The sequence below is a fragment of the Melanerpes formicivorus genome, unplaced genomic scaffold, assembly GCF_026170545.1.
Source record: "Melanerpes formicivorus ecotype bairdi unplaced genomic scaffold, bMelFor1.0.p_v2 SCAF_30, whole genome shotgun sequence".
Lineage (NCBI taxonomy): Eukaryota > Metazoa > Chordata > Aves > Piciformes > Picidae > Melanerpes > Melanerpes formicivorus.
In genome coordinates this window covers 1398560-1412944 of record NW_027142382.1, presented here as the reverse complement: position 1 = coordinate 1412944, position 14385 = coordinate 1398560, and the positions used below count along the sequence as shown (strand labels likewise).

Sequence of the window (14385 nt, the reverse complement as noted above, 5' to 3'; positions counted from 1 at the left end):
GTGTCAGTGTATATTATAGCAGAAGTGACTTACTTTTCAGTTTGCAGTCCTTTCCTCAGAAGTCTCACCTACATTGGTGAAACAAAGAGAATTGCCTGACAGATGAATCAGCTACTATTTGCTTCTTATCCATAGGCTCTACAAAGTTCTCTGCAAGAGCAGCAGAAAGGATTGCACTATCTCAGCACAACTGTTGAAGACATGTCCAAGAAAGCCCCTGCAGAAGTCAGCCAAAGATATCGATCAGAGATTGAAGTGATCCTTGGCCGCTGGAAGAAATCCTCAGCACAGCTGGTGGAACGTTGCCAGAAACTTGAGGATTTTATGTCCAAATTCCAGCGATTCCAGGTTAACCAAACTTTTTCAGCCTCAGTTTCTATGTGGTGGCTCGTGGCTGTGGGCCTACCATAGGATGCGTATATACACATCAAGGAAGTAACTCCAAAGTGAAATATAAAAAACAGCATACAAAATGGTCACTCGAGTTTGGTGGATCCAAGATTTTACTTTCAGTTCTGATTTTTGTGGCTGTTTCTACCTATGCTGTTTCAATAGCAAAACTTAATTTTGGTTTCAATGAAATTACTACTAATATTCCTCTGCTTACTTCTTCATGCAGCTGGATTAGTGAGACCATATAGATTTTCATGGATTCACTTACATAGTTAAAGCAAGTTTTGATATGGTAATATCTTGGCAGCAGTTGCCAGAAAACAGAATTCTATATGATTTGAACAATTGTGTGAATTTCAGGTATATAGAATGGCAGTATTGGAACCTTACACTGTGCCTGTCATTGTGAGGATCTCCTATTTATGCCTATTTATACATTACATGTATCAGCATTTCAGAGGATGCCTATGACATAGATAAGTTTTAATATCTATTTAAGTTCCATTTTTAACATATTCCTGGTTTATTGCTATATAGGTTTCAGGGGAATTTAGATCAGCCAGTCACAAAAATGGAGAAAGTATTTCCCCCCCCCTCCCCCCCCCCACCCCCCATACTTACGATGGGTATTGCAAGGTTGAGGTCTTTCAGCCATAATGAAACATGTGTTCTTATAGTGTGTTTCTTCTTAGTGTTGTCTCTCTCTGTTTCTTCTATTTACATGAAATATTTCTGTCTTTGGTTTTCTTTTACTGGTAGTAAAACATCACACACAATGAGTGCTGTGTTGTGAATTATGATACAATAGAATGAGAACTGTAATTGTTAGTTTCAGCTTAGTTCAATAAAGTTGCTTGAGCAGAAATAGATTTTCTGTCAAAATATTGTTACAGTTCTGCTTTTGTAGAGGAAAGAAAAACTTCTGAGAGAAGAGAAATACTAATTAATCCATCACTCTTCATTAGTTTTTAGATAGGCAAAATGGACCAAAAAGCATGAAACGTTTTACTAATGCCATTTATGATGTAGCTGCTGAAAGGTGGCATTGGTCAAAATCGTAACTTTGACTCCACAGCTATGTATCTGATGATTGAAGCTGGCCATGAAATCAAGTCTAATGGTATAGTGGTATAACACTGGCCAGAAGCCCAACATCCCAGCTGCTCTCTGTTGCTCCTTGCTCCTCACTCTTTTCCCCAGCTCTGTCATGAGGTCCTCACCATGGGCTGTAGTGCTGCAGGAAATATCTGTGCCTGTGTGGGATTATCCAAGACCTTCAGCATCCTGTGGGGCACATCCAACTGCTCAAGTTTGGGGTCCTTCACTAGCTATAGGGTAAATATCTGCTCCACCATGGATCTTTGTGGACTACAGGGAGAGAAGCTGTGTCACCATGGTCTTCACCACAGGCTGCATCTGCAGTTGGAGTACCTGTTCTCTGCCCTCCTTCACTCACCTTGGTGTCTGCAGGACTATTTTTCTTCTTTTTTTTTCCCCTCTCTTTCTTTGCTTGTCTGACATTATCTCCTCTTTATTAACTATATCAACACAGAGGCATCTGTATCCTGTAGTTGGTTCACTGGAGCAGCTAGAACTGGCTATGCCCAGCACAAAGTAGCACATGGCCTCTCCTCACAGAGGCTGCCCCTGCTACCAAAACCTTGCCATATAAACCTAATAGGAAAACTGGAAAGTGATTTTATCAGTGGTGTAATGTAATACTTGTAACTGCACAGAACAAAGCAATAGGCTTTGCTTGAGTAGTGACAACCTTCATCTTTTTGGTTTTTTTTCCCACCTGAATTTTGTAGGTAGCAGTTTAGAGGTTCTGTCACTAGTCGAAAAAGAAGAAAGTCCTGATCGTGCTCTGTAGAGCATTCATTTTCAAAGCATTACAGTGTGAGCTGTTGTTGCATACAAGCCTTAGACTTCATATTTATTGCTGAAGTCTCTATAGTACAGTTAATATAAAAGTCATTCTCTTTTCAGATCCTTGAATGACTTCTCTTCCAGAAAATAGTTTTAGCTGCTGCAATTTATGGATTGCATCAGCACTGGATATAATTAAATCAATGTTGATAAATAAAACACATTTAGAGTCTGATTATTCAAAATGCAAGTCATACATTCGATCCTCTTTGGTATCTGAGACAGATCTCTTTTTAAGTAAATCACATCAGATCTGTATTTTGCAACATTAATGAATTATACTTCAAGTATTCTTGTAATGGTACTAAAGTTTCATCTTGAAATATGATTCTGAGCTATTTTTACTGTCTGATAAGGGAATGCACAGTAGACACTTCAATGTTTTTATTTATCCTTCTGAAGTATTGATCATTTCTATATGATTGGTTTTATTAATTCAGTTCATTTTCCATGGTAGCCTGTTGTTATTAAATACATCAAGTACATTAGGGAAATGCTCCCATTGGTTATTTATCTCACAGAAGCTGCTAAGGCATTTTTGTACACATTTTAGGACACAGTCTTGATTCTAATGAAATATCCTTCTTTTGTGATATAATTCAACTATTCATTCAGCATATAATATCAACATGTACTTCACTGTTGTCCAAAAAATGCTTTATAATTTGCTCCTCAAATTTTTGCCATTTATAACTTTTATTTTAATATTTTCACCTAATTGTGGCATTTCCGAGTAACTGTAAGTGGCACTTAAAGAAAAAAAATCTTATTCCACCTCTCAAGGTATTAGATTAACTGTGGAATGCTGCCTGGGACTGGTAGTATTCCTTCTTTTCAAGCATTTGAGGTTAAGCTTTTTTATATGAATTGCAAGGGTTAATTAAAGACTATGGAAAGCAGCCTAATGGTTGCAAATGAGGAGAGGAGAAGAGGGGAGAGGAGAGGAGAGGTTTGGAGAGGAGAGGAGAGGATTAACCAGGTTGGAAAAGACCTTTTTTTTCTAGTGTTAGAAACAGTAACTGAGAGCCAATCTCTGAAATGACTCATTGAGTCATTATGTGATTTTAGTTTCTGAAGTGAATGTTTCAATTACTATTTCAGTGAGAAAATATTTTTTTCATTCTGAGTGGTGAGGGAATTTTGCAGCGTTGTGTTATACTAGAGAAATGGGCAATAGAGCATGCAACTTCCCAAAGGAGCCTGAAATTTATATTGAAGCACAGGAGCATTTCATAGGTGAGCCTGAATTAACTGCCAGCTATGAATAGTCTGAACCATACCAGGAACCAATAAGCATGCATGCAGCACCTAAACACATCTAATGTCTGGAAGGCACAAACTTGAGAGCCAGAAAATTGCCTGCTTGTAGACACATTAAACTTCCATAGAAATGGTCAGAGTGCAGCCTAAAGAGATGATGACAGTCTAGATAAAAATAGTTTTTCTTGCTTGCTGTTTGTATTTTTCAGGCAGTTCAACAATTCTGAAATTACATTGTGATGAATTTTAGTCACAGCGCCAGGATCAATTACACTGCTGTCAGTCAGGTTCTGGGTGATGCAATAATTATTTTTTTTTTTAATAAACAGAATGACACTAAAACACTGAAGAAATGGATGGCTGAAGTAGATGTTTTTCTGAAGGAAGAGTGGCCTGCCCTTGGTGATTCAGAAGCACTGGAAAAGCAACTTGAGCAATGTACAGTGAGTATTGCCTGCCTGCTCAACAATCACTTGATCCTTCTCAATCAGCCTAGCTTATACAGAAGTTACAAAAATGATTACTGTTCCTAAAAATAAATTCTTCTTGCAAGGGAGTTGTCCTCTGCAGTGTATGTGAACCTCCTGCATTTCCTGGGTTTGAAGGAAAATTCTGTTAAATAATAATAATTTAAAAAATCCCAACAAAACAAAACTAATTAAAAAACTTGAATACAGCGAAGAGGCTTAGACTGTATTGTTACATATGAATAGCAGGAGCAAAACATCAAAGTGGCTACTTGCAGAAAATAATAATTTAGTAGCCTCATCAGAGAATTTTTTTATTTACTTTGAGTTTACAAACATTGCATGTTTATTTCTTGTAAACTATAAAATGTGTGTCAGAGGATCTTTTTCTATATCTTATTCACACATGATTTACAAATTTTTTTCTGACTGTACCAAAAGACCTTGCAGGTATTGTGAGTTATATCCTTTTTTTCCCACTAAACATACAAGTTCCAGGATTTTGTCCCAGCAGAGTTTTAAAGCATCGTGAAGTATTGATACTTCCATCACAGGGTTTACAAATTCTTCTGCCTGTCCCAACAGAGTGTGTAAGTGCAGTGAATCTTGTAATCCATGATAGTCCCTGTCTGTATGTTCGGTGGAATTTACGAGGTCTCTAAATGTTCTGGCAGGATGTGTAAATATTATGAAGCATACATATTGATCTTACAGAACTGAGCTCCTCAGACTTTCTGTCTTAACCCTTAATTGCAAAAGAAATTATAAATTGTATAGAACAAGTATTACTTCTGCAAATTAGTAAATCACATGTAACTCCTTTAGAATCTATCACCTGATGCTATGAATAATTTGCACAAATATTATCCATTACTGTCAAGTATATAATAAAGCTACCAAAATCTTCTTCACCTTTTATGTATTTGCACCTCCAGCTTTTTCCACTGTGTAGGAAGCCCAAGTAACATCTGCAGCTCTGATGAAGGACTGAGGAAATAAAGTTGGAAGTGGCTATTTAGACTATGTCACAGCTTAAGTAATTTTCAACCATAAGATTCTAATAGCTAGACATAACCACAGAATATCACCATTGAGATCATTTTAAGGGAGTTCCAAAGTGAATTACAAACCCATGGGTTATGTTGCTGTACTTAAAAAGATGTCTTCATGAATAATTTTCCAACATTATCATAGAATTATTAAATCAACCAGGTTGGAAAAGACCTCAGAGATCATCAAGTCCAACCTATTACCTAATATATATACGTCATGACAACTAAACCATGGCTTCAAGTGCCACATCCAGTCCTTTTTTGAACACCTCCATGGATGGTGACTCCACCATCTCCCTGGGCAACACATTCCACTGGCCAATTACTCTTTCTGTGAAGAATTTTTTCCTCACGTCGAGTCTAAACTTCCCCTGGCACAGCTTGAGACTGTGTCCTCTTGTTCTGGTGCTGGTTGGCTGGGAGCAGAGACCAACCCTCGCCTCACTACAACCTCCTTTCAGGAAGCTGTAGAGAGCAATAAGGTCTCCCCTGAGACAGTAACTGCTCCCACTATGATGGGAAGCTCTTTCACAAGTGAGAATAGATAGAGATAGATTTATGTAGTATAATATATTTATATATATAGTATGTAAATAAAATTTGCAGCTTACATACTATAGATTGTGGAAATGAACTTTATCTGATATAACATAGCTTACCACATTACAGTTGTTCATATCTGTTTTATTTCTTTTCATAGTTAAGTCTGTTAATTGTGCCCATTTCACTTGAGATCTGTACCAAAGACATGTCAGAATCTCATGTACACATTTTCATAGGGATAGCATAGCTGAAAATGTGTGAAAATGCTGCTTGTCTAACATTCTGCTATTTTTTTTTTTCTTTTTAGGCTTTAGTAAATGATATCCAGACAATCCAGCCCAGTTTGAACAGTGTTAATGAGATTGGGAAGAAAATGATGAGTGAAGCAGAGCCTGAATTTGCTTCCAGAATAGAGAGAGAACTAAAGGACCTTGGTGTTCAATGGGAACATATTTGCCAGCAGGTATCAAAACTCCTACTGTGACTGGTTCATTTTAAATTAATAATCAGGTTTCACTTTGGTAGAATTTGTCCTGTGCACATCCAGTAGATGAGAAGCTAAATTTAGTCATATTTAGTTCACATTAATTACACTTCTGTTTTAGGAATTTTATTTAGCATGTAGCAATATATGTAAAGTAGATTTCTTTATATTATAATACAATATATTAATAATTTTATAACAAAGTTATATACTAATATCTTAGATCTTAACAGCAATGTAATTTATGGCTCCTGCAAAGCTAGCTTTCTGAAAGTGCTATAGAGGCATTTGCCAAAAAATGAAGTTCGGTATTTAGTGTGACATTTTCTTTGGTGCCTATACTCACATGTCATTACTGCAGATGAAGTAAGGTACTAAAGCAGTGAAGTGTTCAGAATTCAATAACTTGGAATTAAGAGTACATGCACAAATGCGTGTGTGCAAATTACAGTCTCCAATGATCACACTGAGAATGTGAGAGAATGGGGCATAAAAGGAAAGGACCCTTCTTTCATTTTAAGACATTCTTAATAAATAATTTAACAGATTAAGCAAGCTAAAAATGACTGTTGTTTAACTGATGGAATTTGGATTCCCATTCTTTATGACAGTTTGAAAAAAAAATGTCTTTCATATTTATTACTTTTACTTTATTTTTTTTTCTTTTTTGTTTTCTTTTTAACTTGCTTCTTCTGTTGGCTACCTTTTAAAGCTATGTTTGCATAACAGTAAAGCTATTACCTTTTAAGGTGGCTTAACAGTTCCTAAAATTATTATTCCTCACTTTACATGTGATAAATAGCCTCTGAATATTTTTCTGATGGACACAGTTATCAAAAAAAGTTGATCCCTGAAGTCAGTATTTTGTTGATCCAGTTTTGTTGTCTTTCCCCTTCAGCTAATGTGGAGTTTTTAGTTCACAGAATCATAGAATTGTCAGGGTTAGAAAGGACGTAAAAGATCATCCAGTTCCAACCCCCTGCCATGGGCAGAGACACCTAGTTGCTTCTTTTTGTAATATTAATAAGTTGGATATCTGAGAATCACCAAGGTTGGAAGAGACCTCAAAGATCATCAAGTCCAACCTGTCACCACAGACCTCATGACTAAACCATGGCACCAAGTGCCAGGTCCAATCCCCTCTTGAACACCTCTAGGGATGGTTACTCTACCACCTCCCTGGGCTGCCCATTCCAATGGCTAACGACTCTCTCAGTGAAGAACTTTCTCTTCACCTTGAGCCTAAACTTCCCCTGGCACAGCTTGAGACTCTGTCGTCTTGTTCTGGTGCTTTGCACTTGTTTCACAGAAATTTCAAGTAATGCCTTATGATTTTAGAAGTTTGTTACAGTTTTTTCTGACTTCCCTGAAAATCTTACTGCAATAGTTCCATTCAATACACAGCACAAATTACTGTTTCTCTGTGGGTATTTCTAACATAACTTCATCAGTAAGAGCTATTAAACACATAAGTAATACATATAAATGTAAGTTTGGCCTCTAGGGATTTCTTGAAAGGATTTGGTAAAGTCAGTTTGAGTTAATGTACACAAAGTTGATGTGACTATTGAGAGCTAATGACTGGCATTCAAATACTCTTTCCCAGTGGTGGGAGATTACCCTCTCTTACAGTGCTGTGGCTGAGGGAGAGGCAATTTTCAGGATGCATATACATGTAATATATTTTCAATTATCTGTTATTAATATCTATCTAATTACTTGTTAACATCTGCTTAATTATAGCAATGATATTAATACAGGATTTAATTTGGTTCATTTCAGGCTAAAATATTGTCAAGTTTGTACAGTAGTCTTGCTTCAAGTACCTTGTAATCTTTTCTTTCTTAAAGGCCTATGCTAAGAAGGCAGCATTAAAAGGTGGTTTGGATAAGACTGTGAGTCTCAGAAAGGATTTATCAGAGATGCATGAATGGATAACACAAGCTGAGGAAGAATATCTGCAAAGAGATTTTGAGTATAAAAGCCCTGATGAATTACAGAAAGCTGTTGAGGAACTGAAGGTAAAAGATGAACTAATTCCTTGAGCTATGTTTAAAGTTCTTTTTGAAGCTTTCATTGTAAAGAAAATCTGCTTTCTTTTAGGAAGCTGTCTTTTGAGATCTGCTTGTTAGCCTTAATTTTAAAGTAGTAGGAGGCTTGAAGTAATCTCTATTTGGAATATGTGGGAAGATATTTAATCTTTCATGATACAGCATTGTTGTCTTTTTCTCCTTGCTGTATCGAATATTTGATTTTGATATAGTTTCAACATTCTTTTGCTTAAGGTATAATTCTTAAGAATTGTGTGTTAGCAGCACTTAACTGTTAGAGTGAAATCAGTTTTGTGTATTCCTTTTATATTGGAATAGCTATATTTAGGATTTAAGGATGCATGTTGATATGTACTAAGTATGCATGATTTATTGTTTACTTACAGCAATTTAGAAACACTGTATTTTGTCGCTATTACTGTTTCTTCCCCATGGGATGAATATGGCCTTTGGACAAAGACACTAAGTTGTGATACATGTTCAAGCATGATTTTGCTCAAACACTGCATATAGGCTTGATTTTTATTTCATTGTTGATTTTTTATTGGCCTGTGGTATTCAGGAAGTTGGGCTATATGGGCTTAGCAGTCTATCCAACATTTTGTTCTCCAACTCTTCACTGTCTATACGCTATTGCCAGTATATGAGAGTATGTGACCATGCAACTGATGAGTTCCTTATTTATTGATAGAAGTGACTTCATGACAGTCAGAATATACAGAATATATGGAAATACATGGCAGAAGTTTGACTTACTGTCAAAAATAAAAAATAAACTTCTAGTGTAGAGATACAGTTCTTTTTTTTAGTAATTAAATAACAAAACTGAAATTTATACATCACACTGCATAATAAAATAAAGTGTATAGTTTTAGACACAATCTTCATTATGGATTTCCTACTGTATATTCTGTACTCTGAGCTGCAGTAGAGGTATGTGCAGAGTGTGACACCTCAACCTATGCAGATTGCCAGATTGTTTGTCACTCATCTTGTCTCCTGCTCCTGATAATCTTTTCCCAGAAGGCTTGTGAGAATATCTCCTATCACACAACAGACAAAATCTGGTGCAGGAATCTTTTTTTCATCCTGCAGCTATATCTTCCTGCAGCTAGGGAAGAAGAAAGCCAACAGCACCTAGTAAACTGTCTCTGGCAATAGCAGCCTGATCCCATTTATTCTGGTTCATGGACCTTCTTAGACTCATAGAGAAAGAAGGTTGTTGAGAACAAGGTTTTAATGTTTCCAGTAGTAGTGTGACTCCAGTCACAGAGACCATCTCATTGTAAGCACTCAAAGAGAACAATGCTAGGTATGACAATGTTATTAACGAGATGGAGGAAGATAAATGGATCAGTTGTGGTTGCGTAGGCTAAACAGGGGAAAAGGTGTCAGCTTGGTGGTTCCAGATCAGTTACACTGGATCTGTTAACTGTTGGATTTAATCCACCATCTATTTGTAGTTCTCTGTGTCCCTCAGGTCTTTATGGTTCTTGTGTCTGTCTTTTGTTAAATTTCTCTGCCTTGAGTCTAAGAGAAAATTCTGTCTCAGAGGATGCTCTTTTCACTTGGGTCTCACTTCATGTTACTTCAACATTCGCTGGTGGTGTAGGCACTGATTTTTCTGTGAAAATGAGAGAATAAAATCAATGTTAATGCTCTCATAAATGTGTGAAATACACATTTGAGAAAAAATAAACTCCCTTTAAATGCAGGTTAATGGCAGTGTCAATAAGAGGAAAATTAGAAATATTTTCCTTTTTTCCCCCAGTCTTGCTTCTTTTGATCATACAATTAACAGGGTTTTTTTTTTCATCATTTGTGGCTCATGAGATGTTATGGCAAAGGTATTTGGAGCATTTCTTGGAAGACTAAAATGAAGTACTGGAATGTTTTACTTTTCTGAGTCCTGCAGAAAGCTAAATAGTTGTGACATGTTAGATTGTATTGAGTATTGTGTATTGGCAAAAAAAAAAAAAAAAGAAAAAGAAAAGAAAACAAAAATGGGTTTGGATGTATTCAAGAGTGTGTCAGAAAGTCTGGGAATTAAATTACTCCTGGGGGTTTATGTGGGGATTGTTTGTGTTTTTTCTCTGTGACAGTATTCTGTCAGAGAGATTTCAAATAGAATTATTAAAAATAAGTTTCCCTCTTAACCACAACTACAACATTTTCTTTTTTTTCTCTCTCACTTATTTTTTTTTTCTTTCCTTTCCAGAGAGCAAAGGAGGAAGCCATACAGAAAGAAGTAAAAGTGAAGCTTATTACAGATTCTGTGAATAACTTTATAGCTAAGGCTCCACCTGCAGCACATGAGGCTTTGAAGAAGGAACTTGATGTTCTAATTACCAGCTACCAGCGACTCTGCAGCAGACTGAATGGAAAGTGCAAAACTTTGGAGGTTGGGTATCTTGTCTAATGTTGTATTTGTAACCCTAACTGCAAAAGTAAGACAGAAAGCAAAGATGTGTTATCATATGGGATCATGAGTAGCTCAAGGCTCTCCTGATATTATGACCCATATAGGAAATATCATATGGTAAGAGTAATATACCTAAAGCTTTCTGAGAATTATATATGCTGAAGAGTCCTATTAAAAGAGAAACTTCAGACATGGCTCTTAGGTGGGAGACAGCAGTGGCTGTGCAGGATTCTCCAAACACTAAGCCAGGCATCTGGCATCTGTAGCAACCAGGTGACAGTGTCTTCATCATTCCTCTGGATTTCTTTCTTCCATGGTGAAGAATTTTGGTTAAATGTTCCTGAAACTGGACAGGTGGTATCTCAGAAATTGTTCTGCTGGCAAGCTGAATCTGTGAATTAGATATGATATTTTTTGCAGTTGTGCTTGGTTACATGGGTTAGTTGATTGGGTGGTGTTGGGTGATAGGTTGGACGTGATGATCTTGAAGGTCTCTTCCAACCTGGTTTATTCTATTCTATTCTATTCTAATCTGCAATAGCTAACTTCATACAGGACAGTTATACCCTGGGTAAAATTTATCTCCTCTGAATTTCCCTGTGGAAAATTAGGTGTGTAGTAAAAGATAATAATCTATATCTCCTTTGAATTGCACTCAGAGAGAATTGGTCTCCAAATGACCTAAAGCATCTCAAAAATTTTATTTCAACATCTAACAAAAAGAAGCAATGAAAACATGATTTATGGAGAGACTCAATGTTTTGCTTGTGTATAAAATGCCATTTTTATTTGTTCATTTAAGCATCTTCAGGCACAGTCAAAATAAAATATTAGACAGTAATTTAATTTCAGGAGAACAAGAATTCAATTTTCTTTTCCTATTTTTTTTTCTCCTCAACATTATGTTCCATACTCTAGCAGTTAAATGGCCTATAAATTACACTAAATGTGGTTTAGAATTCATTGCTTTGGAAATTTCTCTCAGAATTCTTGAAAACTCTGCTTTCAGGTATTTCATGAAGTTGTGCTTTAAGTAATGAATATACAGAATATATAAGCAACCTAACTACATCTTTCAATAGACAAAAACTTCTAACATTAGTTTTTAAGCATTCTGATGATTTGTATCTTATGACAAGAAAATTTTATGTAAAGGAGCATATGAAGTGGATAATTCATGTTGAAGATGACTGAAAGAAGATTCGAGTTGTGGGTTTTTTCAGTCTTTTTTCCATGAGATCTAATGTGGCTTTTTTCTGTTTTCCCAACATATTTTGATTATGTATTGTGTTTGGAACATATAAATACTGAGGGGGAAAAGAATTAAGAAAACAAAAAAAATCTTAAAAAAAAAAAAATTTAAACCCTATATAGCACTATAGCTATCAGATATCAATCATGTTGTTTTGGTGATGAAGCATGCAGTGCTTTGAGTGTTTTAATAAGTGAAAGCTAGCTTTCAATCTCCATGTATTATCTCAAAAAACTTGTTTGCTGCTTGTGTTTTTTTTTCTTCCATCAGGAGGTATGGGCATGTTGGTGTGAGTTATTGTCATATTTGGATGCAGAGAATAAGTGGTTGAATGAGATTGAACTGAAACTCAAGGCAACTGAAAATATCCAAGGAGGTGCAGAAGAGATTTCTGAGTCTCTAGATGTAAGTGCCAACTTAAGTAACACTAAAGCACATGGATCAATGCAAAGTAAACCACTTTGCAGTAAAACACAAACAACTATGAAACAACACTGCACAATGAGCAGTGCTGACCATCCTCAGGCCATGAGGATGATTAGAGGGCTGGAGCACCTCTCCTATGAGGACAGACTGAGAGAGTTGGGGCTGTTCAGTCTGGAGAAGAGAAAACACCATGGAGATCTTATTGTGGCCTTCCAGTATCTGAAGGGGGCCTACAAGAAAGCTGGGGAGACTTTGTAACATGTCAGGTAGTGATAGGACTAGGGGGAATGGAGCAAAGCTACAAGTAGGTATTCAGAAGTCAATTCAGATTGGATGTTAGGAAGAAGTTCTTCCCCATGAGGGTGGTGAGACACTGGAAAAGGTTGCCCGGGGAGGTGGTGGAAGCCTCATGCCTGGAGATTTTTAAGGCCAGGCTGGATGTGGCTCTGAGCCACCTGATGTAGTGTAAGGTGGCCCTACCCATAGCAGGAGGGTTGGAACTAGATGATCCTTGAGTTCCATTCCAACCCTAATAATTTTATGATTCTAAGGTGCAAAGCATTTGTAAATTCCTATGTTCTCACTTAATTCAACAAGTGAGGTTTTGAATTTGAATACCTAAGTGAAACAGTCATTATGATTAAATGTGTTATGCCCAACATCACAGGTAGTTTTTGGTGATAATAAAATACATAATCTAACACATGGCCTCACTGAAGCCAGCCAAAAAAAATGTTGAAATCTTCAGAGAGATCAATCTTTCACCCTGACACTGCAATTCTGTTATTATGGCTTAATTTTAATTTGTGACACTTTCTGCATTTGCAGAAATTAGTACTTTGAGTAGATCAAAATACAAAATATTGAACAGATAATGCAATTTTGCTATTAAACTTCATCCATTAAGATCATGAAGCAAACTTTTTAAGTACACAAATACTTGCATCAAATCCATTGGACATAGTGCATTTTGTTAAAGTCAAGCACTCAGTTTACTGCCTTGAGAAAAAAAAAAAATCTTTGTTTTCAGTAATAAGTAGCACAGAACATTTGTTGTCAAGATATGGGACATAGATATTTTAATCTTTTCTCTCTACATTTATTGTGCATGAAATGAGAATCTTCTTACAATTTTAAGACAAATTGTAATTGGTTTGTAGAATCTTATTTGTAGGAAGGAAAATAAACTACCTTTTTGGCTCTCTTTCAGTCTTTGGAACGTTTAATGAGACATCCAGAGGATAATCGCAATCAGATTCGAGAACTGGCTCAGACTTTAACTGATGGGGGAATCTTGGATGAATTGATCAATGAGAAACTTGAGAAGTTCAATACTCGATGGGAAGAACTTCAGCAAGAGGTATGTTTAATGATTGACTTGTCCTCCCTTTAAACAATTGACAACCCAGCACCGTTCAAAAATAAAGACATTTTAGAAGTGAGTGGTTTCCATAGGCATGATGGATTAACTCCAGTGAGTTAGTACATAATTGCTTGCTCACTCCCCATGTCTCCTGGTGTGATGGAATGAACAGGAAAGGCAAAAGTGAAAGAACTCATGGTTTGAAATAAAGACAATTTAGTAAGTGAAAGAAAGAATGGGGAAAGGCAGATGATACAAAATTAATCACGCACCACCAGGAGACTAATTCCTGCACAGTACTCCAGCAATGGCAATTTTGGAAAAACTCCCCTCCCCAGGCCCCCTTGCTGAACATTGCTCTGTGTGGTACAGAATATTTCTGTCGTCTGTTCGTGTCAGCTCTCCTTATTGTGGCCCTTTCCAAACCCTTGCCCATCCATAGCTTACTGGCTAGGAGAGGCAGAGTGAGAAAGAGAAAGTTTTGGCACCGTGCAGGCACTGTTCAGTAATGGCTGAACATCCTGGTGTTATCATCCTGTTTTGATCATCAGTTTAAACCTCAACACCATATGGGCTGCACTGAAGAAAATTAACTCCATCCTAGCCAAAACTAGTACAAGAGGTAACCCTACAGCTGCAGAATTTAAGTGGCCATCTAGTGCATTTAACCTTCAGTTGCATATTCAGTGATGCTTTCCCTGTCAAAACTCTTAGTGAGAAGCAAACTGTTTTCACAATTAAAG

General features: G+C 36.6%; 1 protein-coding gene across 7 annotated transcripts in view; it reads left to right on the top strand.

Annotated features, from left to right (window-relative positions):
- The window catches only part of DMD (dystrophin), a 1318095-nt gene that overhangs the window by 596712 nt on the left and 706998 nt on the right, over positions 1-14385 (top strand). For all 7 annotated transcript variants that reach the window (XM_068155047.1, XM_068155048.1, XM_068155051.1 and 4 more), the window contains 7 exons: positions 136-348; positions 3912-4025; positions 5952-6107; positions 7979-8149; positions 10398-10580; positions 12124-12258; positions 13490-13639. In XM_068155047.1, coding sequence (XP_068011148.1) covers positions 136-348; positions 3912-4025; positions 5952-6107; positions 7979-8149; positions 10398-10580; positions 12124-12258; positions 13490-13639 — 1122 coding nt within the window. The remainder of the gene's footprint in view (positions 1-135; positions 349-3911; positions 4026-5951; positions 6108-7978; positions 8150-10397; positions 10581-12123; positions 12259-13489; positions 13640-14385) is intronic.